The 27924-nt window shown below is 40.7% G+C and overlaps 1 protein-coding gene across 2 annotated transcripts in view; it reads right to left on the bottom strand.

Annotated features, from left to right (window-relative positions):
* Positions 1-27924, bottom strand: part of LOC117424371 (N-terminal EF-hand calcium-binding protein 2-like) — a 64131-nt gene that overhangs the window by 18828 nt on the left and 17379 nt on the right. For both annotated transcript variants that reach the window (XM_034928349.2, XM_034928348.2), the window contains exons 3-5: positions 25038-25146; positions 18789-18814; positions 18271-18368 (exon numbers count right to left, since the gene is read on the bottom strand). In XM_034928349.2, the coding sequence (XP_034784240.2) occupies positions 18271-18368; positions 18789-18814; positions 25038-25146 (233 nt within the window). The remainder of the gene's footprint in view (positions 1-18270; positions 18369-18788; positions 18815-25037; positions 25147-27924) is intronic.

The raw sequence follows: 27924 nt of genomic DNA, 5'->3' as shown, positions 1-27924 counted from the left end.
AAAATAAAAAAAAGTTTTGGGATGACATCTGTACACAGGATAAGTTGTCTGACAAACCCTTAATGGTGATAGATGATAAATGATAAACTCACATGTTGATTTATAAATGTAGGTAGAGAGCTATGTAGGATTGATATTACTGCTTTTCATGAAGAACGAGAAAGTGCGTTTTTAGTTAATTGCTTAATCAGCCCACACTCTGACTCAGTTCAATCAAACCCTTGTGCTCCTACAGTCCTGCAGACATTCCAATTCAGATGAATATTCACATCAATATTAATTAGAGGTGTTAGCAGAGCACTGTATCAGAATTCATTCTACCCTCCCGCATTGCAGAATGTATTATTTATCCCAGCCATCAATGGACACACGGGCTATCGGACTGGACAAGCACAGCACGCCCTTTAACCATTACAGTGCCAATGAGGAGCAACCCAGTGAGGAGCAACCCAATGAGGAGCAACCCAATGAGGAGCGACAGGGGACAGGAGGCGAGCTGCGTCCCGGGAACAAGCATATGACAATCAATAAACTCTGACAGCTCAGAGACAGCTGCAGGCCTACAGCTTTGCATAGTGATCTTTGTTGCTTATGATACTGCAGTTTGATGCAGTAATCAATACATGATTTTGAAACATATGAACCTCTTAAATGGTGATATAAAACCAACAGCAACGTTTTTAAAACCCCTCTCTTGGGGGGCCTAGGTTTACACACTAGCTTTTCTCCTCAGGGGGTGAGAATCTGGCTGGTGTGAAATGGTTTTCAGGCTCCACGCGTGCTTCCAGGGCACCGTGATGAGACTCTCCAGCTTAGAAGAACATGCAGCTTCCCTTATTGAAGTGTAGGATGATCTCTCTCTTCTTAAGAGAGTTTCCCCCGATCTTCAAGGGCTTTCTTTCTATTTTTCCTTCCTTCTAAATCGCAGGTGGTACATGGTCACTAAACTAAGGGGCTTTAGATTCAAATCTTTATGAGTTTTCGTGGCAATGAGCTTCATCCACACAGTACAGAACACATTTTTGACAGCTAGGTTCTATTTCAAGCCATATGAATATTTTAATAACAAAATAGGACTGGGTGGCTCTGGAGACAGCAGTAGAGAAGGAAGTAAAAAAAAGAAATCCTATCGAGGTATGAAATGAATAATAAACAGGTGCTTTAAAAGGACTTGCATGAAACACAGGATGTGTACATTTCCAGTTTTGTAACTTAGTAACAGGTGAATTCCTCACTTTGAAGTCATAAAGACTTGAAAATCGCTCCTCGATGTCTGAACACTCTCCCTACCGCCCAGGTAGAGGGACTGGGCCAGCAGATCCATCAGTGTCATATTTCACTATTAACGATGAAGGACCATTAAATATCAGTTGATTGCGGGTAAAAACATTGACATCGTCAGCAGAAATGCTTACTTCAGCATTCATCAGCACTGCTGTCAGGTGCCGTGAACTCCCTCAATAACTAATAATACCAGACACTACTTATCGGAATGATTTCCTATTGGAAGAGGAAAAGCTGAGAATTGTTACAAATGACTTCCTCTGGGCTGGCCTTTGGTGGAAGCTTAAGGAGCTTTTCCAGAGGCTGTAAGTCTGTTTAAAATGGAGCAGTGTTTTTTTTTTTTACAGTTTTAAAATGAATTAGGCACCTCGGCTCTCGTGTGGAAATGAAACTCCAGTTTGAAAAAGCCGGTATTGCTAAGGCTGTTAAAAAAAAAAAAAAAAAAGCTGTGCAGCACATTCCAGAATGGATAATTAATAATGACTAAGCAATTGCATTTAATTGATGCACTTTGCTTGATTAATCGTCTGATGATAAAGAGCATCATTTTTCTTTTATTAACATTGGCACGCCCGGCCTGTCTGTAAACGGGCTGCAGAACGGAAGTCAAAAACATGCCTTTATGCTCAAGCTGGGAGGACACTGGGGTCCAGAACACACAGACCCACTTAAGCAACATGCTCATCACTTGCTACAAAAACACAATATACTGTAGCAACCAATGCTAGAAAAAGCAGCACCATATACTGTCCTGCAGTTTCAACGGTGTGTTAGATTCAGTGCATATGAGGAGTGTTCCTTATGAAAGACTACCACAGTAAAAGCAAAGCAAACTGTACTAGAGTATAGAAAGCATGGTAAAGCATAGGTAAGCATGGTAAAGAATAGCAAGGTATGGTAAAGCATATTTAAAAACATGGTAAACTATGGCAAATGCATAGTATAACCAAGGATGGAGAACCTGCAAAACTAGCATGCGCATTTACAATAGTAACCGTCTTGCAGTGTATTAAGTTTGCAGTTTCTAAAGAGGTTATTTTTCTTCTTGTTTAGCTATTTTCAGCTATGAACTAACCAGCAACAACAACAGAGAACACAAACTTCCCGACCCTGCGAGCCACATACCAACATTTCGATATGGCTGAGAGCCGCGAGACACACACTGTAAAACACAAGAATAAGGGAGAGCCTTGCAGAGACTTACACAGTTTCTATGCCATTTTTATTGTACTGTAGATCTACAGTGTATTCAACTTTAAATGTAAAACTACAGTGTTTTTCCATTAGTTCTCTTTATACTGTATGTATTACGCACTTTAAATAAAATATATTTGGTTATTATGAAGCAAAATACTATAACTGCCCGGATTTCACCAAATATTTTAAGAGCTTTGTGGATGACAAATGCACATTATTTATTTATTTATTTATTTATTTATTTACTTACTTATTGTTATTATTATTTTTAATAAACCAATTATCAGTAAATGATTTTTTTTTTTTTAATTTAGAGTGACCAATTATTATTTTTATTTATTTTTCCCCCCAATTTGGAATGTCCAATTATGTTTTTTCTCCTCACCGCAGCAAGTCCCCGCACAGCACAGACGTTCTGAGGGCGTGTGAGCGTCCTCCGATCTCACAAGCCTAAAGCCAGAATTGTTTTTACGCCAAGCAATCACAGAGAACAGAATGAGTACCTGCCGGTTTCCCATCCCCCCCACCCCTAAGTCAATGTGATGCCCTCTTTGGAGTCCACAGCAAAGTTCAGCCTCTTTGCACAGATCGGACGCGAACCAGCGCTGTCCAAGCTGTGTGACTCATCCTGCGCTCCCAGTGGCAGCATTTCAACTGGATGAGCCTCTCGGGACCCCATCATATTATTTATTTTGAAAGGGATTATAGTACTTGCTCATGACGAGATGTAAGTCATATGTAATTATAATATACATTTTTGACCTGCAATATAACATTTAAACATGCATTCTCTAGTCTAACGCTCCAATTTTATAAAAAGATTCATTAATCTGAATATGGACGTTTGGCACGAGCGATATTCCATGCCATACAAAACTCGCTTGAGTCGTTACATCAGCCTCTTTACTGAACTCCAAAAGGAGCATCTGCTGACTGCTGAGGCGTGTTTTTAAAGAGGCCAGCTTGTTTCTCCTCAAGTCTTATCCAGGAGGATATTCAGATGACATTTGTTGTGATTAGTGTCATAATGACGTTTGAGGTTGCTCGCCTTGTACAGTACAGTGTGTAAGAGATTTGTTACAGAAAAAAGAGCCTCATACTTTTGTTTATTAATCGTGGATGGTTTGCTCAATGCCATTGTCTCCACGAAACGAACGAGCGCTTCATTCAAAATTATGATCACATCCGGCTTTCACTCTGTGATCGAAATATGCATGCGCCAGCGAAGGTCATCAAGTGACGAAATGTCCTTGCAGTGAACATGCAGGCTCAAAGAAACTGAAGAAAGAGCCTCAAGGTGTGCATCCCACAGCACGATTAAACTAATCACGGAATAGTATCTGCCTATCTGTCAACATTCTGATTCATGGGCTCCGTCTCACGTTTCATTGATTTTTCATTGAGCAGATACAGCTGCTCCGTCTCCTCCAGGGACCACTTTAGCAATTACTGTTGTTGGAATGCTGACTGAGTTTAGTTTTTACTTTGGACTCCTCCAGGTGGATAGTGAAGAGGTATTTGCTCAGTTTGGAAATGGCAGAATGTGCAAATCAAAGAAAACAAAGACAATGGCTCATTATGGGAAGATATTGGCACTGTTCATAAGTGCAAGGTTAATCTCCAAGCAGAAAACAAGAAAAAGCCATCCATACAACTACTGATTTCTTTGCAGCATATAGACAAGGTGGGAGTTAAAGAATAAGAAATACGCTTGGGAAGCACACTGTTCTGAGTCACTGTTATAGGCACCCCTTCTTAACCACTTCTCTTTGAGAGTCTATAACACGTTACTACTGCAGTGTTCCCATGCTTTTCCATGGTTATCCTATGCATTTATCATATTCTGGTTTGGCATGTTTTTTATCCTTTACCTTACCTTACCTATGCTTTATCACACTTGGGAATTAACGAGAGAGTCCGGTAAACGCTCTTGAAAACACACGCCCCTCAGATGTTTCACAGGCTGATGGATACTGCACTGCTCCGTCTACACCATGATCAATATCCCACCCTGATTCACTGAATGAGCTCCACAATGCACTGCTCCAGTCTGCACTGTGATCAATGTCCCATTACTTTCGCTGTTATTATTATTATTATTATTATTTATCAGAGCAGGGCAACTTACAATTATTACAAGATATCACGTTATTTTTACATACAATTACCCATTTATACGGTTGGGTTTTTACTGGAGCAATCTAGGTAAAGTACCTTGCTCAAGGGTACAGCAGCAGTGTCCCCTACCAGGGATTGAACCCACAACCCTCCGGTCAAGAGTCCAGACCCCTAACCGCTACTCCACACTGCTGTTACTTTTCATTCTATGCAGTACACTTAATGAGACTGCAGCTTGTCAAAGCAAAACAACAACACCAAAGTGATCATGCACCGTCACTCTCTAGTGTTTGGTAACATTCCTGGGGTCTTGGTAAGTGGTCTTGAATGTTTGCTTTTTTACAGCAAGGTCATTCACAAAACAGCAGTGCGTACAGATGATGGATCCGAAACACTGCAGCATGCGCAAACCTACTAATAATATTGATGTCAAAATTCATCGACAGTATTTACTGCTGGGCCTTGGTCTGAATTTAGAAAAGGACAAGAACAATTGAATTATTTCCTCTTGATTTGTTTTTAAAGGATCCTTCAAGTAAAAAAAAAAAGAAAAATCTTCAATAAGATGTATGAAAGTGAATGCCTTTTTAATTATTTCCCTAGCAAGATTAGCCTAAAGCCAAGGACCCCTACCAGTAAAGGTGATACTGGCTTTTTGATAACAAAAAATGTAATAAAAAGGTGTCAGATTGAAGATTGAACACATGTGAGGGGGGAGATAAAGTCAATAACAAAAGCATTAAAAAAAGAGCGTGCTTTTCAAGACTGAATTGTGGTCAGACTGGGGCTCATGTACAATTTACAATGTGTTCACAAACCCTTTCAAAGAAAGAGAGATCAGCCTGGGTTTCATTCTCTTCAAAATAAAAAAAAAATATATAAAAACAGACAATTCAGATGTTTCTGCACCAAGACTTTGATGTACCGCTGTGTAATGTCTTGGCTTTACCCCTCAGCATGCAGCCATATGCCTCGTTGCTCCTCTCACATTAGGATCAATCCTTAGAGAGTGTCTATTTCTGGCTCTCGTTTATTAGTTATCCCCCTTTTTGACACAGAGGCTGTAGATAGAGCCTGCCAATACAGTGCGCACTGTTATTTACTAAACAGCGGGTGGCTGATAGCATTCCATTTGAAATTATTTGTTTGAATTATTACGGCATTAAAAGTCAGGAAGGAAAACAGTTGGTTTTATTTAATGGTTGTTCACCCATTAAAGGATGTTCCCTCTATAGCCTGCAAGCATGCTGTAGCGCAGATTCAGAAATCCTGCATCCTGCACCTCATATAAGGTACATTTAACCACCTGATTGAAATAAACTTAAACAGACCACTGTATACAAATGCCATAGGTAGTATTATATTAAAAATACTGACATGGACAGCGCTGAATAACAATACTACCAGATCGAGCGGGACCAGCGACACCTATATAGCAAAATGCTAATAGTACCATAGTGAACTACTGTACGTGATGCATACATCAGGGATCAGTGGGTGATCTTACATTTCAGCAAGACATGCGAGTGGCAAGATAAATATCCAGACTTCTGTAGTTTGAATACCCACTTCCGAAAATATATGTCACTGTCAAGAAAATGTCAAACATCAGAATAAAGGAGATTAAAAAGGACCGGAATCCAGCCAGCAAGTCGAGTCAAAGGACCACTGAGAGTCTGAAATAAATTGTGATTATGGATTATTACTTGCTGGTGGCAAATGTCATAGATAATGGGGGAGGACTGAATCAGGGCGCTTTTAAAAAGCTCTGTTCAGAAGAGCAGAGGGAGGCACATTTGCTCGTGCATTGGCTAGATCTGAATATATTGATGTCATCAGGCCACTATTTCCAGTAAAGTTACAGCAAACAGCTTTTCACACAATGTGTTTTAGGAAGATAATCAGTGAAACACAAACGGTTTTACACTAAATCTTCTCCAACAAAGCAAGCTACCTTGAAAGCTGCGAGAGAATTGATAGCACATACAGATGATTCTTCCATTTTAACACCATTAGTGCAGACATGAGCAGTGGGGTGTCTGTGAAAAACTGGCTGTTTCTAAATAAAGCTGTCTTTCTGTAGTGTAATCAATCCTGTGTGCAGATAAATGCGGCAAGTTTAATACTGACCTACCAGAACATCACATAGCCATTTGCACTGACCAGCTGAACACCACACAGCCATTCACACTGCCATAGAGAACATCACTGCCCAACCACATCACACAGCCATCCACACTGCCCAACCATAATTGAGATAATTCAACCCAAATTAAGTTATATGCAGGGCTTGCAGTTTTTGGTCTTAACCGATAATAACCAAATAAAATCCATGGTTACCTATTTAGAAGATTCTGTTTTAAATTTTTTACACTGATAAACGTGGGTTTTGGCAACACGTTTTAAATAATGCCAATCATTCACTACTGTCTTTCTACATAAAGAATATGGCTTTCATCAGGCGGGCAGTGTGCAAAGACATTGCAACTGAACAATCATCCATTTTGTGCACTATGGAACATATGCCATTTGCTTAGCAACCACGAACCCAAACACACCAGCAACATGGCATCACAGTTTTATTCAGTGATGAACCCAAAAGTTATTAGTAAATATAAAACAGCTGTATGGTTCTACTAATGCATGTTAAAGTTTTTCATGTGTACAACGATTGCATAATAATAATAATAATAATAATAATAATAATAATAATAATAATAATAATAATAATTATTATTATTATTATTATAGCTACATAAATATTAAACCTTAAATCAGAGTACCATGATGAATGTTTAATCGTAGGAAAAAAATGTTAATAGCTACTTGTATGATGCTGAGATTAATTATTACAGTATGTTGTAGTCATACGATGGGGTGAGTTCCACATTGTCCCTAATGTGGACATCCTCACTTCAACACAATAAGTTAACGTTTGAACATTTATTAGTGAAACCAGGGTGGTTCAGATCAGGTCACCCGGTCGTCAAATGCAACCTTCAATTATAATATGGCCAGTAGATTTTACCATAAAGTTGCCACATTCACGACTAAGCTTTTACAGGATATACAACAGAGCTTCGGTTCTGTAATAAAGGCTTTCTGCTTCACTGTCAGAATCTGCACCGCCCTGTTGATCTCACAGAGCCAATCCTTTCATGGAACCAGACCCCTTTTCTGGTTTCCATAGGAACGCGCAAAAGCCAGTCAAGTGATTAAATAAATGCCCCTGAAAGGTGTCTGATTAAACAGGGCTGGAGACTAAAGACAGCTTATCTATCATTGTGCTTATTTCCCTGCACAGGCTATACTGTAACTCCAGTCTGCCCAGGAGGGACCAGCCTCTAAGGAGGCCAGATGAATGTTCTGCTGCAGTGCCCACACTATCCTCACCCACGCTGAAGAGTTAAAAGCTTGATTCTAAGAGAACAGTACGACATGTGGTTCTGGAACCAAAATGAATGGATATTCGTCAGCTGAGACCCATCACAAGTCAGATGGGTCTCAGCTGAGCCTCAAAGCATCTGCAAGTCAAGCACAGGAGCAGTTTCCAATGGATCTCGTAGGTTCAAACTGTTCAAATGTTTCATGGGCTATTTGCCTTGAATGAAGGGACACTTTCAAGATACAGCACTGTACCTAAGCTTTCACACTGCTTTTGATAAAGCAGGGTTGACCTGGGTGACAGACACACATAAACAATACGCGTATCAATGCCCCAGAAGCAGCTTGCTACGGACGCTTCCATCCAAGCTTCTCTGGATTGAACCGTTGGCCCAAATGTTGATTAAATTAAATGTTTCTACATCCCTGCTGCAATCTGGCTCATGGCGTGTCTCAAGCAACAAAAATACGGCTAAACAGAATAAACAAAAACGCGTGGCTGTTTGTTATTTTGTCGGCTGTCACGCATTTTGTCTCGCTCAACCCGGGTCATCCTGAGGTGGGTCGTTGGGACCCGGGTTAACCCAGGTACAACCCAGGTACGTGGTTTCACACAACGCAGGATTGTGACCCGGGTAGCCAGAACCCAGGTCCGGACCCGAGTAGAAGTACCAGTGTGTAAGGGGCTTCAGACAACCCAGCTGAGCTGCCACAGATAACGTTTACACAGCCAGTTTGGTGCCTCGTTCAGTTTCTGAAAGGTGTCAGACTGACAGCTCTGAAGATATGGTGCAGGACGGCTGTCACTGGTTCAATGCAGTACTTCTTACATTGTGTTTATGGTAATCTGGGTTTTACATCTCTATTTCCATTGCTCAGTCAAGCAACATGATTGAACTGAATGCTGCAATCATCTCACAATGGTACAGCTACATTGAACATCTCTTTAGTAAGTATGGTTTGATTGATAAAGTAAATCCTCCACACAGCTGGCAATGAATTAATATGTAATTTGTAAGGGAATGTTTACATGAAATCGGTATGTATATCTTCAACTATTTTGTATTAAAAGGCATTCTTTATATGAATATGTCAATCTGCCATCATTCTATAAAATTGACTAAATAAAAAAGAAAGCTTAACAGACAAAGGAATAGTGCATCCCCTTGATACCAGCCTTGCATTTCAGAGAAAAATGTCGCTTCAGCTGCAAAAATTGTTCTTAAATGCAGCAGCTGATATATAGGGCCTTTTAACACAGAGACACCTCATTGCATCGAGGTGAAGCATCGCACACAGTTTGTGCCGAGCTCAGCACTTCCTACCACCCCTGAGGAGTCTGGAATGGAGCAGGCAGCAGTTCGGGTTCGGCCGAGCAAACAAACCCCCACACGGAAATAAAGAGCCTGTCAACTCAGCCACCTAAAAACAACCAGCGCTCAGCAACTTCCTGAACACAAAGACAGACGTTTATCTTTTTAATGCTGATAGATGCTGGATTGGCAGATTATTGTTTTTTTCGTTTTCTTCCCCTAACGTCTCTTAATCAACAGAGACATTCTCTTTCCATCTCCCCCTTTTCTCTCGTCTGTTTCCGTTCTCCCACCCTCTCTTCTCTCCTGAAAAACAACTGCAGCTAAACAAGCCTTAGTGAAAATGCACTTAACATAGGATGTGCGTTTCGTAAAAAAAAATACAAATAAAAAAAAGATCTAATTTCATTTAATTTAGAAAATGTTCCAAATAATGCAATGCAGTATGCTGTACTTATTCAATAACTGTGCTCTTAGTGAAATGAATACCCTGCTTGAGAACTTACAGTTCTGGCCAAAAGTTTTGCATCACCTAGAATTATAGGATTGAGACACAATAATAATAATAATAATAATAATAATAATAATAATAATAATAATAATAATAATAATAATACAAAAAAACTATATGAACATAATTTAGATCTTTTATTTAACATCATCTAATCAAAGAAACTACAAACTAATATCGCAAAAGTCTACCGGAAGCCAGTAGTTGTACAGTATTTAATGTTAGATTTCGAAATGTCACATTTTTAAATTTTTATATGCAAGTATATAGAAACCTACAAAGTGGTATGTAATTCAATATGTTAACGTAACATTATTCAGCAGGTTTCATTCGACTTTATGAAGCAAAATCAGTTAATTCTATAGGATGATGCAAAACTTTTGGCCCTAGCTGTGCAGTGCACTTTCCCATTTCCTTTATATAGCTCCCCATCTCTGTCTCTCTCTACCTTGCTCTCTGATGCTCTCAGACACACACGCACACGCACAAACACACACACGCGTGCACGCACGCACACACACACACACACACACACACACAGTATTCAAATCAGCCCCATTAAAGTAGCAGGAAAGACAGATCTTCGATCCATCACATTAATTTGAAGAATTTTTACCCACAGGCAATAGAGTCTGCATCTCAGTTTAAAAATAGGAACTAAATGTCTTCAGAGCCTGTCAGAGGCTTTCATTCAGCAGGCAGCTTGCAGAGCGAAGGGTCTTGGGTTCGATCCCCAGCTGGGATTCAATAGTACTGCACCACAGCACTGTTAGGGAAATCGACGTACAAGCTAATTCAACGTGTGCCACTCCTTTGGGTTTAAGATTTTACATATGAATTGAACAATATGAATATGATGTCTTATAAGGATGTGTTGCTGATAACTGATGCATTTTCCTAATGCATCTCTTTCAGACTTCAAAGCCATTCTGTAGAGTACAGAACACAGTGTTTATTTATTCCCAAGGTGGAACCTAATTCTTCACAGAAGAATATTTCCAGTAAAGGCAGAATATATGCACATACTACACGGATACATACATACCATACCAGTAATAAAAGAAACTTAGGAAAATCACAAGAAGACAACGATAAAGACTTCTCGTTGAACACTTTGTCTTAGATGTTAGTATGGTTTAGTGTACAGAACCCTGCAGTTGAGTGATTACAGGTTTGGGTGAACCTTTAGTATACACCTTAAACAAGCCCAGATTGTACAAGTATGTCCTGTGATCAACGCTGGCTGAGGGCAAGAACATTGGGCTGGATGCTCCACATCCCCTCTTAGGTACAGTGTGTTGAAAGTGTCCATGTGTGATTGTTACAAGATTCTTGCTCTATGGCAGTGAGATAAGCTGTCATTGCTTCTTGTTTAATCCCAGATAATTGGAGGGTTTGTGTCGTGGGCTTCAGCGAGACCAGTGCTCTCACATCACCGGCATCGAGTCAATGAGGATCAGTGCTCCAGAGAGGCCAGTGAAGCTATGCAGTGCTCCTCACAGTCCCCCTGAGCAGAGACATGCTATACACAGCGCCACCGAGCAGAGACATGCTATACACAGCCCCCCTGAGCAGAGACATGCTATACACAGCCCCCCCGAACACAGACATCCTATACATAACCCCCCCGAGCGCAGACATGCTATACACAGAGTACAACCCCACTGCCCAGCACAGCCCCCTCGAACACAGACATTCTATACATAACCCCACCGAGCGCAGACATGCTATACACAGTGCACAACCCCACTGCCCAGCACAGCCCCCCCGAACACAGACATCCTATACATAACCCCCCCGAGCGCAGACATGCTATACAATGGATCATCCGTCGCTTCCATTTGTAACAGCTAAAGGAAATCTTTGTTTTTTTTCCCTTCCTCCATTAATTACATGGCAAGCTGTTCCTCTGGGTGCCTGACAGCGCTTTAAAGAAACCGCATTCATCTCTGTGAAAGTAATAACATTTATTAGTCTGAAGACTACAGAATAATTAGTATTTAGTTTTACCGTCATTACCTTAGCTGTTAAAAAAAAAAGCCAAAGATTTTTCCTTTTCAGCAAGCATGTATTGTGCTTTATGCTTCAAATGTGCCTTGAATCACTGCAACCTGGCCACTTACAACAGACTGCCAACTCCTAAAGGGACAGATGGCTTATACTCCAAATCATTCTCAAAACCCTACATCAGGGCTGTCCAATCACAGTCCTGGAGGGCCATTTCACTCCAGGTTGAACAGATAAAACAACAACATCATTAAATACTTCAGGGTCTGGATGGAGGTGTAATTGGTTCAATTAAACAATTCAGCACAGGGTTGGAACAGACAAAAGAGTGGAAGTGCCAACTTTGGCCACCCCTGAAATAAAAAACTGTTCCAAAACTAGAACAAAATAGAGCAGCTATTCAATTTCAGGCAGTCAGTATGTGTTTAATTTTGTAATTGGAGTTTGTTTTTTTACACATTTTGAAAAACGTATTGCGGCCGGGTATAGATCCAGTTGACCCTTTGGTTGTTTTGTAAACGTAGCAGCCGTTTTCTTCTTTAAAAAAAAACAAGTTCATAAAAAGATGAAGGAGGTCACTATTTGAAAACAGGCCTCCCAAGTGTTTTGGGCTGAGACGCACTCCCATCCTTCCTCCATGTACTGATGGGGTCAATCCAGCTTGCTCACCACCTGCATTCACTGACTGGGTTATAGTGCCTATCCACTGTGCTTACTGATTGACTACTAAGTAATTACAATTGACTTTATATGAAGTAAGCATACGTTATTTAGACATTCCAGAGTTATCGAACCCCAAACCGTACATGTGTTCCCCAACAAGCCATATCACAAACAGGCAATATGAATACGCTACTAATATGAATAAGCATTGAATGCACAATCAGGTAAAATTATTTAGTTGGAGATGTTTTGGTTCGTTTATAAATGACCTTGTTATTTATTCAAAGTAAACATTATAAAATGAATGTTGTGGTGGCGCAGAGCCACGAGCTGCTCCTCTCTGTCGAGATGCAGTGCATCTTAAAAGCTTCATCAGATCATTTAAACAGGCTGCATTAGCACTTCAGCACTCTGCAAACACTCGCCTTTGAGATTCCCCTTGAGAGCTCAGAACAACAGGCACCATGCCGAGGGAAGCCAGCCAGCCAGCCAGAAATAGCATTTCAGCACCTCAGTCAATATCACCAATGAGGGCTACAGACACAGTAACTATTATATTTCTATTCAATGAATTGCATTTATAGAGTCAAAATAATAACGTTGCCGTACATCTTCAAGTAAAGTTTTTAGTAAGTTTTCACGTTCCTGTTGGGAGAGCTTCTTCCCATGAGGGTCTTTCAAAGAGTGGATCTCTGTTGGTTAAAAGCCAGTGGAGCAGAGAAGCTCTCGTGGGAGTCAAAGGAATACACAGCAAATGTTACCCCACTCTTGCAACCCACATACTGAACCTGGACTAAATAAACAGACAGACAAACCGAAGCAGCAGATGTCGTCAAGCTACCGAACTCTGGAAATGAGTTCAGCTGGGCTGGTCTCTGCCTGGCCTCATCTGGCACGGCCAGTAGGAAGATGAACCAACCCCAGGCAGTGCATCGGTCAAAAACATGCCCATTTAGTGCATTACCTCACCTTCCTCGTCTCCCTAAATGAGATCTGAAAGGCAGGAATCCCATATCTTCCCCTTGGGGTTGTTGGGTAAAAGATCATTTTGAAAAGGTTAAATCCAATCATTTGAAAATAAATAATTTGTCAAGACCATTCTCTCGCGTGTCAAGCAGACAGATAATCAGAGGCTACGCAGCCTGGCCTGTATTCTCTATGGCCTGGGAGGCAGGGTCTCCTAGCAACATCACTCACTGCTGGATAAATACCAGCAGGAATCTAGCGATACCTTGGAAAACAAAAATCCTGTGTGGAGAGACTTGTAGACTGTATTTCACTGAGCTGCGTCTCCGAGATCATCCAAAATTGCCTTTAAACATCAGTACGGGGCCGGGGCCAAGGGGGGTCTTGGGGGGCACCCCCCCAGTTGAGGTGCCATGGGGGGTCTTGGGGGGGGGGGGGGACCCCCCGAGATGCACTTTTCATTTTCAAGAACCTCTGAAGTGACATGGTAAAACGTAGAGAGAGCAGTTTGTTTTTTAGCCCAAAGACGATTAAATAACAGATTTGATCTGTTGACATATGATCCCAATACTGGGTTCATTTGGAATTAGATTTTAGGAACTATTTCGCCATTATTCTTTAAAGAAAGAAAACAGCAATGTATTTTAATTCAGCATTGATTCCAAACCTGAGAGCTGAAACAACAATGACCTCAGGGCTTCATAAATAATTCTCGCTTTATTTAAAGAACACCTTTTACTGCTAAAGAATAAACACAAGGTTTCTCTCCAGTGTTTTGAAACACAAGAACAAAGTCCAAGCCTTCTTCAGAAACAGCTGAGGAAGGTAAAGCAAAACTATTTGCACTTTCAAAAGCGATTAAGCTGCTTATTCTTTTAGGCAAGCCTCTTCCTTTCTGTGAAAAATAAATCTAGGGCATCACTACAGTGTTTGAGAGACAGGTTCTCGCATGGGAAAAGATCACATTTGCTACCAGAATAATTGCCAAAACAACCTCAATGACCTCTCCTTTCAAAATCAATATATATATATACATACAGTAGTTTGTAGAAGTATTCACCCTCTACCACATTTTGTTGAATTACAAATAATGTATGCACAGTTTTTAAAAGGCAGACAATATTTATTGAATGCATCAAAGGAATGAATCAGTAAATTACATATGTCCTGGGAAAGCCTCCTTGAGACTGTCCAGGGATCAATCCAGTGCATTACTACGGCTCCACTCCATCCTGAGAGGCTGCAGAGAATTAATGAGAGCAGCTCATTAAAATAGTTTGTATGATTAACGTCCAGGAATTATCAAGAGGAAAGCTGGAATGGGTTTTAACGAATCAGCTAATTTGGGAAGAAAGGAGTTTTTTTTTTTACTCACACAGACATTCCTGCTTATTGGTAGTATTTATTTGTTTATTTATTTAATTGCATTATTTAATGTTTTTCACCAGGATATCCCCCAATTAGATGAACACTCTCGTTTGGACCCCAGGGATACAGACTGGAATGCTGTTGTCTTGAGCATACTTTGCCAAACACAATATAAGCAGGTTCCAAGCCAGCTATGAGAGTGACAGATAAAAGCACGATAAAATGCTGCACCACCAGATATGCACGCCATCTATTTGTTGTTAAAGGAAAGATGCTACCGCGCTGTAATCTCTGTGCTGTAATATAGGAGGCGGGGGAGTAATAGCATGGCTACAGTTCATTAAATGTAATTGTTATTCTTATTTAAAGAGATCCCAGATACGTAAACACGCACACGCACACGCAGTCTCCCTTTTCCAATTGCACCTCTCTGGAGTTTCTGTTTGTTAGCCCTGGAAAGCTCCCACACCCTGCAGCAGTAATTAGGGATGCACTGCAGGAAGCACAGCTAGGGAATACGGGTGCAGATCTTCTTAACGCTTGTATTGAGAAGCAGAGAGGCTGGGCATAGGGCAGAACAAGCCCGGGCGGGGCTTCACAAACCAACCTGCTCAAACAAAAATCAAAAATAACTTTATTTTATTGTTGTTTTTGTCTCCGTTTTCAAAAGATTTCATAGTTGTGGAGAACATCTTTGAATGCGATCTTCTGTATTGCTTCTGTATTGCTTTTGTTGTTTTAGTGTTTTATTCTCATTATAAAACGAGCAACTGATACATTTGCTGAGCTGACAAGCTATAACATGGATAGGAATACCAGAACACTGCTGTAGTAGGATCTGGTCTTACCCGTTATAGAGTGTGATTCATAATTTTTATTTTTGCTTCCCTTTCCGTATTCCAAGTGTAATTTACGGAGGAATCCCTACTGGTTTGGAAAGGGGCAAGAGACACAGCCATGGCTGCAGGGGTTAGCATCTTGCCAGGATTGGTGTGGCTGGTGTATACAACAGCTTGGCTCCTTTCAATTTAAGCAGGGATGTTATCTGCTGCTTGGCAGCACATTGTCAACCACGGACTCAACCCACAATGATCATTTCTGTTGTCCCTCTGCAAAACAGCCCTAGAAAAGGCGTGCAATGTCTGTTAGTGAAATCTCAAAGGGTATTTTAACGGGGACCATGCCCACGATCCCCTGCTAGTGCTCTGGATGGAGGAGGGATTCTCAGTTCTGAACGCAATGGGTTTGCTCCTGTTGCAGTGCTGCAAGTGGGATATGGGCTAAGAGGTTCAGAATACAGTGTAATTGAAGAACGCCCACTCAGGATCACAACCAACACTGAATAATAAAACAAAACGCATAGCATCAACCAGCCAGATACACACACACACACACACACACATCCATATATATATATATATATATATATATATATATATATATATATATATATATATATATATCCGATGGGATGTTTTTCACTCAGTTCGTATACGAGAGATGCTCCCTGGACTTCTGGACTGTTCTTCCGAAGTTTATTGAATGAAGCTTTTGGATTTTCTATAAAACACATTAAAACACATTAAAGGTCATTTTAAAGTTAGAAATCATAATGCAAGCATTATGGTACAGTCGCTAGCTGAAGGCTGGCTTGCCTCTGAACTGAATCACAGCACACTGCTTAAAAAAAAAAAATGTTGCCAGTGCTGCTTCTCAGGCGTCTCTCAATCCAGCCTTAATCTCAGTATAACAGCCTTTATATTGCCAAGAGCTCTTTCCCAGATTCTATTAGATATAAAAAGCAATACCTTCTGCAAACACCCAAACGCACAGGATTTATCCTGGCTTCTCAATTAACCCAGGGACGCTGGGTTAAATGCCACTGTGTTGTTAATTCGGGCATTATCTCAGGAGGAACTCCAGTTCAACATGCATTGAAACCATATGTTTTTTTTTTTCTGAAATCACGGTCAATGCAAACACAGTCACTGAAGAGCAGCAGAGCTTGATATCTTCTCAATTACACTTGTTGCATGTGTGGGACAAGCTCTCGGTGGAAATGAAGGTTTAATGAACAGATCCTTAATATATAAAAAAATATATATAGCTACATTCTTCAAGATAGCAGTCAATTTAAATGTTAAAAAAAATGGAAACAGATAAGAAAAAAACATAATTCAAACTGCGTGGGGGACTTCTGCTATCCATTTCAATGACGGTAGACCTGCAACATTTTATTGCTTTCTTTCCAGCATGCTTCTTTAGGCTTCGGATTTGCAAAGCTTTGCCTCCAGGAACAGGATAAAAGCACGCAATTCTCAACCTTGGAAAAAGAAAATTAAAAAACACTGTCCCGAGAGCCATGAAATCCCTTTGATGTATTGAATGAAGCTCCAGTACAGACAGCAGTAAATAGACAAGCTTTCATTACAGCAATTCAACACCAACACATGCTCCTAAAACACTGGGGCAGATTGGTCAATCTTCTGGCGCAAAGTTCTGTCCGAGTCTTAAAACACTTCATCATTTCATCATGCCTATTGCAGGGCGGACAGGTTAATAGTTGCACTATGACAGGTTTTAGAGTCCTTTCAAGACCCTTACCAAGACTCTGTGGCAGACCACTATATTGAGAGCTGTTGTTAATAAGAAGGGAAAGAAAATCTTAAGATCTTACTGCTGACATATAAAAGCACTACATGGCCTGGCACTGGACTACCTAATAGAGATTGTGTCCCCATACAACTCTCTGTGCACTTTAAGGTCAGCTAACCTCAAACTCGCTTGCATGTTTCTATGCAAAGGGATGACATCATTAATCATTTAACATACAACAGCTGCAAGTCTGTCTGGATGCGAGTTGGTAAATTATGCAAAGAAGAGTAGAATAACTTCAAAAAGGTACAACAAACTCAAAAACTCAACACAGCAAGAGCAGAACTTGTAAGGAGTCTAAAGTCAGAACAAACACATATGGATACCTCACTCACATTTCAGTATGCATGGTTTGCAATGAAATATCTAATAGAAAGGCTCCTAATTTTAGCTTTTACATTTACACAGAAGCCACAAAGTCACTTTCAAAACTAGCTTTGCATAAGTAGAAGCTACTCTAAAACAGCTATTCTGAATGCATGCCCCTAAAAGGACCTTTACCACAGTGTGTTTGCACAGTATCCTTGCAGTTTCAACATGCTTTTCCTATGGTTTTACTATGCATTTACTATACAAGACATGCTTTGCTATGTCTTTTAATATGCTTTACCATACTCCGCTGGTCTTTACAATGCTTACTTACCTATTCTTTACCATGCTTTCACTGTGCTTTATTCCACTTTTACTATGGGAAACTTCTATAAGGGTACGTTTAACAGCATACCATGAATATGTACAGAAACAAAAACTATATGTAGGGTAGTGAGGTTGGATAGATCCGACTGAGGAAAGACGGTCACTCACCCTTTTGGTGTAGTCCATGGCCTTTAAGATGGACAGGTTGAGGGTCTCCAGGGAGGCCAGCACTTCCTCATAGTCTCCCATGTGAGAGGCAAAGTAATCTGAGGGAACAAGAAGGGGTCATGTGGAGAGGCAGGAGCAGGGAGAGCAACAGAGCAGCTTGCATGAGGGAAGAATCAGGCAGATCACATTAAAGAAAGGATTGGGGGTGAATGGATGGAAGCAGTGCTTGGGTCAAATAAGAGGCAGTCTCAAGGGCTACGGGGTCACTTCACTGGAGATGGAAATCAGATTCTTATTGCATAGCCATTTCCTCCATTCCAGGTTTTACTAGGAGTCTGATTAGACTCACACAAGCTCAGGTCTGTCTTATTAAACGCATAGTAAAACCAGGAAAGGATCAAACAGCTGTGCAATGGGAGTCTTATTTCTACCCCTGCTTCGTGGTATAATCTTTTAAGACATAATTTCAATTCCAAAGAAAATCAAAAGGTCATATCAGGAAGAGGAAGGCTACTCACCACAGAGCTCATTGGTGTCGACATTACTGTGACACAGCGGGGAGGCAAGCGGCAAGTAAGAAAGAAAGAAAGAAAGAAAGAAAGAAAGAAAGAAAGAAAGAAAAGGGGTAAGTCAGAGAAACAGGGAAAAGATGAACTGTACTTTTGCATTGCATGCACTTCAACACCACAATGGAAATTGTTTTGCACTTCAAATTTTCAAAAGGAATGTACAGCTGCTTGATATAAAAGAGGGACTCAGCCGATGGCTTCCATTGAGTGGACTGTGTGACACTGGAAGTGTTGCAGATGTACAGGTCTACTGAACATGTTCCTGGAGTCCCAGATGTTTCTATGGGCTCGTTCAGGTCTGTGCAGAAGGGGAACAATGCACTGAAGTGTGCAAAACAAGCCATTGGCAAGGCAATGAACACTCGCGCTTTGAAGGCAAGAATGAAACAGTAGCAAGTACAGTAGCACATTAGTACAGTAGCAAGATACTTGTCTGCTACAATAATGACCTCTTTTTGGAGCAAAGTCCTTTCTTGCTAGTTTTTTAAGGCAGTACCTGCTGTTTTTTTCTGTTTCTGTTGCACCACTTCCATCAACAGCTTAAAGAAACAGGGCCCAGTCCTGAACAGGTCTCTATGGACCAGCAGTCTCAGTAATACTCAAGGATTCAGGTTTCATTTCCCCTGTAGAGCCCCCTAGTCAACCCCTATCTTGCCCATTGTGACTGAAACTGATTCACAGCAGGGAGATGCAGTCTATCTATATTATGGCTTCAATTTGCATAACAAGGTGATGAGATATGTGAGGGACAAGATGATTTCAAGAGCAATATGCGCTGATGTACAATATCGCAGAGGGATTTCTATTGAGCAGCCTTGGTTAACTCTGCCAAGCTGTTAAGCTGCCAAACAGATTTATTGGGCAAGAAATTGTTCTTTTTTCAGCCTACTGCATGTAGCTGTGGTTTTTTTTTTTATCATTTTCTTCAACTTTAGTTTAGGTATCTGTTATAAGTGATTATAAACAACCTATAAACATGTTATTAATTATGCTATTCATTATAGGATAAGATTAGACATTATACACTATTGCCTTTTTTTTTTTTTGCTACTGCTTATAATCGGTTATAATGGATATAGTCTTTTCAGGTCTGTTTGTCTTTCTATACCTGTCTGTCTGTCTATTAAATAGGTTTTGTTTTTGCAATACAATTATTATACACTTTTGCCATTTTTTTTATTTGCTATTGTTTATACTCACTTATAACGGATCCCTAAACTAAAATGCTATCTGACTTTCACAGACAAACAGGCTTACAACAAATTGCATGCACTGACTCACAAACACACTCACACGTACACAGACTCACAACCCGCACACACACACACACACACACACAGAGACAGTGCATCTTCAAAGAGCAGTGCTCTGTCGATACCCCAGCAGAGTGGTCCCAGCAAGCCCAGCCTAGCTCTCACTGATCCCAGCATGCTCCTCTGAAGTGGTGTCCACATTAGAAGCGGTCTGCCCTTTACTCTCTTTGAAGCCCTTTTCTTCTGTCGGTGTTACAGCAACTGCAATCGCATCAGTCATTTCAAACGGGAAAAGCAAATACTTCCTCCAACCACCCTCTGAAATATGGGCATTTCATTTTATATATATTTTACGAGCGGCTTTCTAAAAAGGTATTTATTTACATGCGTTTTACAGTAGCATGTGATATATACTGGCCTGGCACACAGTCGTTTGGGGGGGTTATCCCAACATACTTGGCTTATCTAGCCGATGTAGAGTGAGGTTTGGTACTGGCACAGAGCAAGCCATGCTGAACACGATGCAGGTAAAAAATAAAACATTCAAAAGTGCTCTTCTGCACTGCCTATGTGGCCAAGCTAAGCTGAGCTAATATTAAATACCAACCTTGTTTCAAATACTTTCTGTGACATTAACAGCCGGTGGCAGTCTGGGTATTTTATTTAAGAAATGAAATATTTACACAGGCCATGTTCACACAGGCAGGGAATCAACCTGAAGCAATTCAAATAATGAGTCCGCTCAACAGCAAAGTTCAGTACAGTGCAGCACTGCACGGCAAGGCACACCCAAGGGAAAACACAGGCTGCAGTAATAAATATCCCAACAGTAAAACAACCGAACTTGGTAGATTGACGGACATGGAGAGGATAAACAGCACAGCTCAGAGCAAAGCTTCTTTACAACATCGATGAGCGCAGCCAGCCTCTCACATGGCTGCTCACATCCTGTTTATGTGAAGGAGAACATCTCTACCAGTGACAAAGATGCTCTCCAAAAACTAAAAAACCCACCTGACCTTGCATTCTGGCATCTATTTTCATTCTGTGGGTGGTGCTCAAATTGAATGTGGCACCAGTCTTGCCAGTCGATCACCATTGCAGAGTGCATTTCTTGATGCAAAATGAACAACAAATGTCCCATCCCCACAGGTTGTAAATGAGTACCACTGCCCTTGTAATGCTCATGAAAGTATTGCATATATTTGCAGAGGGGACAATCTATTCAAGGATACCATTTAGCAAAAGGTTGAAGTAGGGGTTAACCCTTTCAGTCAGTCATTTGTTAACATGTGCCATTGGACTCCCAAGTCCCAGTCCGAGGTAGTGTAGAAATATATTTTAAAAAACAAACAAAAAAAAAACCCAAATGTGGTCCTGTTCCCATGTATAGTCAATAAAGGAGTTTCTTCTTCAGCTCGACAAAAATAAACCTGAACTGAAAGGGTTCAATAGAAAACAAATGTCCCAAACCCAGATGCTCTGCATTTATGAATCTGTCCCAACACACTCTGGATCACGGCGACTATGGTTATTTGCACAGTTATTAGGATGCCATGTTTCCTATTTGAGTATGCAGGACGCACAGTTGAGTGATTGTTATAACCTCTTCTGCTGCTACTGACACGGTGCTTCTGTGCAGAGGAATATTGAATGTTCTAACTCAGCGAGATATCCTTGTAGAAAGATGACAAACAAAGAAATAGGTAATGCATAAATAACTAAAAGTTGTAATTGATATTGGGAAAGTTGTCAGCCCTTAAAATGGTGATGTCCAGCTGTGGTTTATCACAGTATGCTAATGCAACTCATTTCAACAGCAATCTGCAGGCCTGTCCACACCTCTCATAAAATCATCTCTGCCATTATCTTCTGTGAATATAACCCATCCGTCAGCCATTATCGAACCTTCATATCCAACAGGGGCCTTGGCTAATCTGGTTTCATGTCCGAGTAATTCCATTGTCCAAGTCTGGCTACAACTTACTAAGTCAGGGCTTCTCAAACTCGGTTCTGGGGACCCCCTGTGTCTGCTGGTTTTTGTTCCAACTGAGCTCTCAAATACTTAACAAGACCCTTAAACTAACTTATACTTTGCTTAATTAGACCTTTTTACTTGTTCTCAGCTCCTACTTACTTACTTATTACTTAGTAACTTATAAAAAGTTATAGCTAACTTGAAATCTGCAACTGTTTAAGAGCTGAAAACAAGTAAAAAGGTTTAATTAAGAAAATTGGTTCCATTACCATCCTCTCATTTGTTGCTACTTTTACAGATATGGTCATAACTGCTTAAGTGATAAGAAAGCATACCAGATAAAACAATCAATCAAAATCAATGAGAAAATAATAAGCAAGAACATTTTCATGAACTCCTAAAGTTCTTATTTACAAATAAAAATGCAATTTTCTTTATACCTCTTGGAATTCTTGTATCTTGTTGTCAGTGCACATATAGCACTCCATGTCCGGCAGCAGTGTGGAGTAGTGGTTAGGGCTCTGGACTCTTGACTAGAGGGTCATGGGTTCAAATCCCGGTGGGGACACTGCTGCTCTACCCTTGAGCAAGGTACTTTACCTAGATTGCTCCAGTAAAAACCCAACTGTATAAATGGGTAATTGTATGTAAAAATAATGTGATATCTTGTAACAATTGTAAGTCGCCCTGGATAAGGGCGTCAGCTAAGAAATAAATAATAATACAGGGTGATTAGAAAGTAAGTTTACCACATCAATGATATGGTGCACTGATGTGGTAACTTACTTTCTAATCACCCTGTTTATATATAGTTGGTTAACGCACTGTACAATACATGCAATGCTGGAATGTATTACGATATATTATCCTGCTGGTTTTTAAATGAGCAGCTGGCTGTCTGGAAGTCCAGATAATCTACAGATCGAGCCTCATCACTCCGGGCAGCTCCTGCCTGTCCTATATCTCTTTGGAAATCTTACAGCTCCATTGTGTCACGCATGACATGAAAAGTGCCCCTTGATAAAAATGATATGCTAAGACAGCCTTTGTAACACCTCTCTTAACAGCTCAGCAGTCACTGGAACACGTCCCTGTCCACCCCCCCACTTCAGTAATGGCTTTAACCTTTAACGCTGTGATAAATCTTAAGAATCAGCAATTATCTGGATGCAGGTTGTACACAGTTGAGATGCAATGACCTGTGCAATCTATGATTGTTTCAATTGAAGGGTGCACAAGAGTACACTAACAACACTGGGGTTTAACAGCAGGATACATTACTGTACAGGTACTGCGCCAAACCCATTAGCATTTAGAACAAAAAAGCTGTGTTACACTGGGTTTCATATTGTGAATGTTTAACAATGAACCTGTTTAAGCTTGTATAACTTTAACACCCAGTATCTGGAATGCTTGTATGAGGAGCTCTGCAGTAGAATGCAGCTTTCATGTGCACAAGACAAGATGCACAGTACACAGCATGTATGTGTCAATGGAACCTGGAACAACAACTTGAAACATTTAACTTCTGAATAAAGTTTAAACATGTTTCAGCTTGTCGCCAGGAAAGTTATTCAGCATGAACCGAATGGGTGGCAAATAAAAAAAAATAAAAAAATAAAAAGCATCAATGATGCATATTTCTAAAACGATAATAATACTAGTGTTTCCGATGACATGGATATTCCTGGCTAAATTACTCTACAAGCTGAAATCAACATTCTTTCCGCGACATTCTTTAATTATTGTTTTTCCTTGATGTTCTGAACAGTTGTCAAATGTTAAACAAAAAATCATATATTAAACCGACTCAGTGCCGGCAGACAGCCCTCCCTCTGAACAGCAAACAGCAGAGTCACAAATTCTACAAGGCAACAGAAAGAGCACACAGCAATAGGCTTCACTGCTTAGCAGAGGAGTAGGGGTCAGTCCAGGCAAGTTTTTAAACGAAACCTCTTCTAAACAGATGTTACCTAACACTGGTGGGGCCAGCACGGTGGGAGCCATGTGCTCACTCTCAATTCAAGTCATTATGTTCTGTGTGGATCAAACCCATGTGGCTTGCATTGAAAGGTACAAACACCTACATCTGGGCCTCTGGGGAGCGGCGTGTGGTTTTAGCAATTTTGAAATACTCATCACCAGTTCCTAATGGGACCAAACCCTTGGCCACGCTTTTGCTGACATTGTAACCCATCTCACAGTAGAGAGGTGGTGAGGTTGCAGTGCTTTGCAGTATGGGCTGCAAATGTTTACCCTCTTACCTCCCACTCAGGGATGACAGATTCAGTACCGTTGCCTTGGTTTTATTAAAAATACCGAAGAAGGCTTCCCTGTGAACCTACCAACAGACAGCACTCAATGTTCCAACAGAGTACCTGCACACTTATTAGATTATTAGTTAAATAATCAAAACGCAAATTCAAAAGACTTGAAACAGATGACAGGGCTTGAAAGTCGCACTAACCCAGCACCCAGTCCTGGGTTTCAGAACTCCCCTCAATTAAGTGTATTATTTAAATGATCAGACTGAAGGTTGAAGGTCTTGAGTAAGTTTAACCAATGGGAATGTCAAAAATCTGCCCTGTCCAATCATGAGTGAGCAGAGGCAGGACATAAATATGCTAGGGTAAGCGGTGTAAGATGTTCAACTGGATGAGCAGAAGCACAGGGATACAATACATCACAATGAGCAAGTAAGATTGATTCTGTTGTTTAACTGGCATTCAGAAGGCACCAATTCCTCAAACAGAGGTAATTAAGTTGAATTAAGTCCTCCTAAAGTATCAAATAGGATGTATATATATATACACACACATACATACATATATACACACATATATACACACACATACATACATATGTACACACATATATACACACACACATATACACAAAAGACCTTTGGGGCGACACAATATAGTGTAGGGTATATATTTATAAAATATATCTCAAACAAACTCTTACTTGGTGTTGTCCGAGTCTATCGAGTGAAACAGTTTCTCCAGCTCCTCCTCGTTGAGAGTCCCATCAGAGAAGAAGGCCTGGAACTCATCCAAGGAGAGCTTCCCATCATCTGGAAGGGAGCAAATGACAAGAGTCAGGAACATTGTCAGCCTGGGTACAGAACACTTCCCCTCCAAAGAGCTGACGACAAGATCCCGTGAGAGACTGGGGCCAGCGTACAAAACGCAGCACAGGTGTGTATTCCAAATGGATGCACACAGGACACCGACTGATAGCACTGCTGGGATGATGTAATGTGATGTAACAGTTAGTCCCGCCCCCCCACATCATCAGGATGTTGATTATGATGTCATATGACATAATGACGATGCCTCAAATACTGGCTTTCTTTCTCAGCAGCTGTCAGTGTGTCTAAGAGCAGGAACATCACAAACACATGGTAGCAGAAATGAGCCCTCTGATCTTCAACAAGCATGATCCTTAAAAAAATATTAGAGCATTTATTTTTATAAGACTGGACAATGGAAATTAGGTAAATAATATTTATTATTTATATACATTTTTTATTATATTTTACAAAGATGAAAGACATAGAACAATTAAATACAATTAATTGACTCCCAACAATCTGACAAGTTGTGATCACCTATAATGATCAATACTAGTATTTAGTCATAAAGGATTGGTTGGCAATTTTCAATAGCTAAATTTACAATAGCTGGAAGGTTTGACAGTGAATTTGAGCGACTATAGCAATGATGCATTGCATTTCGATGGAATCCTGTACATTTGTATGGGTGGCAGTAAAACACAAAAGACAGCTACCCCATTTCTTATCACCAGCAACATTAATCTCGACACACGATCCGAACTAGTCCAGTCAGCAAGGCTCAAGGCTCCAAGACAGCTTAGATAACTCCAAGATTTAGAATAAAGATGATGGTTATTATTATTATTACTACAGGGGATGATTACAGCACATTGCAATCTGGTTCTGCTGCAGGAGATGTTATAGCGAACTATCAAGACCACTATCAAACAGAACACAACAGAGACGGACTCCCTCTCCTCTCACAGTCCCAAGTGGCTAGTTTGCAGCCCCCATAGAGGCACCTACTTCAGCGTAGGCTGCAGGTGACAGCAAGCACAAGTGTGAATTGCAGGGCAAGCCTGAAGGTGGCTCAAAGCCTCCAGCACACCTTTCTATAGGAATGTACATTCCTCTACTACGTTTTTTTTTTTTTTCACAATGTTATTATTTTTATCTGTTTAATTATCCATTGAGTCCGTAAGCATTCTCAGCAAAATCTATTCACTGTTTCAACACTCATGCGTATTTGGGAAAACTGATCGGAAACACACTGATTCAAGTGGGGAAGAAGTTACCAGCGCGCACCCCTAGTGGTCACGTTAACACTGGCATCATTACAGCAGTTCCACCTTGCTCAGGCTTGCACCCAAGATCAAATATGCTGCGTCTTTATTAGATATGCCAACTATCTACCTGACAGTGAGTAACAAACGACCGTTACCAACACAGATAACATTTTTCAACATTCTGAGAATCTTAAGAGAAAGCATTATTGTAGGTTTTGTCTTCTTGTAATTCGATTAGAAGGGATTTAGAAACTTGTTCGACTGCCTGGTTAGACACCTAGAATTATTTTTATTCCCCAGGGAGACTAGGTCAGCAGTCCCACGTGTTGCCTAGCAACTGCTGCACTTTTAACCTGTTGGTGGCGTTCCAAGCAAGTGACCTCCCACGCACCAAACACAGCGTCCCTGCCTGCCTGCCTGCCTGCCTGCATGCCTGCGAGCCTTTGCAGGTAGTTTCTAGCACAGTGTATCTATAAAGCCTATCCCTTCACCATCTGGTAAGAAGACACCATCCTTGTAACACATCCATTCCAGTATATCCTCAGAGCAGCTCTCTCTCATTATATTTCAAATGTGTTCTCATTCTTGTGAGACCTCTGTTGCTCCCCCACCCCCATATACGCACACACCCACACTTTTACAAACACACACGTTCACACAATTCTTATGGATGGTAGTATAGTATGTTTGTTTTTTTTTTATATGTGTGGTTTCATGTTAATTTTTATTTTATTTTTTTATAAAAAAAATGAAATATTCAGGCCTGTCAAACATATCCACAAGTGAGGAACTACCAACGCTTTTGTGGCTTCATCCCTGAATAATTTATTGAAAAACGCTTTCTGAAGAGCAAAAGCTTATGAGAGATTGTGTACGTCCCCGGGGCTTGAGAATATGAAAAATGAAAGACAAGAGAACCCACAGCATTCCAGACGTGTTCAAGGAGCCTGGGCTGAGTTTCTAACATGCAGCTGCCTTTGCACTCCTGCATGGTTGGGCTTGCTCTAAGGAAAGGGACGGGGCACACTTAGTCATGGTTTATGGAGCTGTGAGCTTCCAGCTGTTGTGGTTTCTTGTTTCTGTTTTCCTTGGAAGTCATCTCTTGGGCAGGCTTTGCTTGTTTGCAAACAGATACTGTCTCAGTGTTCAAGCAGGGGAGCAGAATATATTCCTGAGGCAGCTCTGATCTCACGCTAGGAGTAGGAAGATGCACAAGAGATGCTTTTAGCACCTACTGTACTCTCTGGATGCCTGTTCACCTTGACCCAAGGTCTAACTGTAGTGCCCTTGTATAATCTCTCTGGTGTACTGCTGCTGTAGCTATGGGGCAGGCAGTCTCTGGTGTACTGCTGCTGTAGTTATGGGCAGGCTAACAATTATCACTTTCTCAAGATCGTATCACAGCTTTTTTGAAAGCCCTCTTCGTAGCAGCAAAGCAGATAGGGGTCTCTTCTCTCAGCTAACCTCCTAATTAAAATAGAACATCTCCGTGCTCCAATTAAACTGTAGA

Source organism: Acipenser ruthenus, chromosome 19, assembly GCF_902713425.1.
Source record: "Acipenser ruthenus chromosome 19, fAciRut3.2 maternal haplotype, whole genome shotgun sequence".
NCBI lineage: Eukaryota > Metazoa > Chordata > Actinopteri > Acipenseriformes > Acipenseridae > Acipenser > Acipenser ruthenus.
Note: the sequence above shows the minus strand (reverse complement) of the source record. Positions and strands in the feature narration are given on the sequence as shown.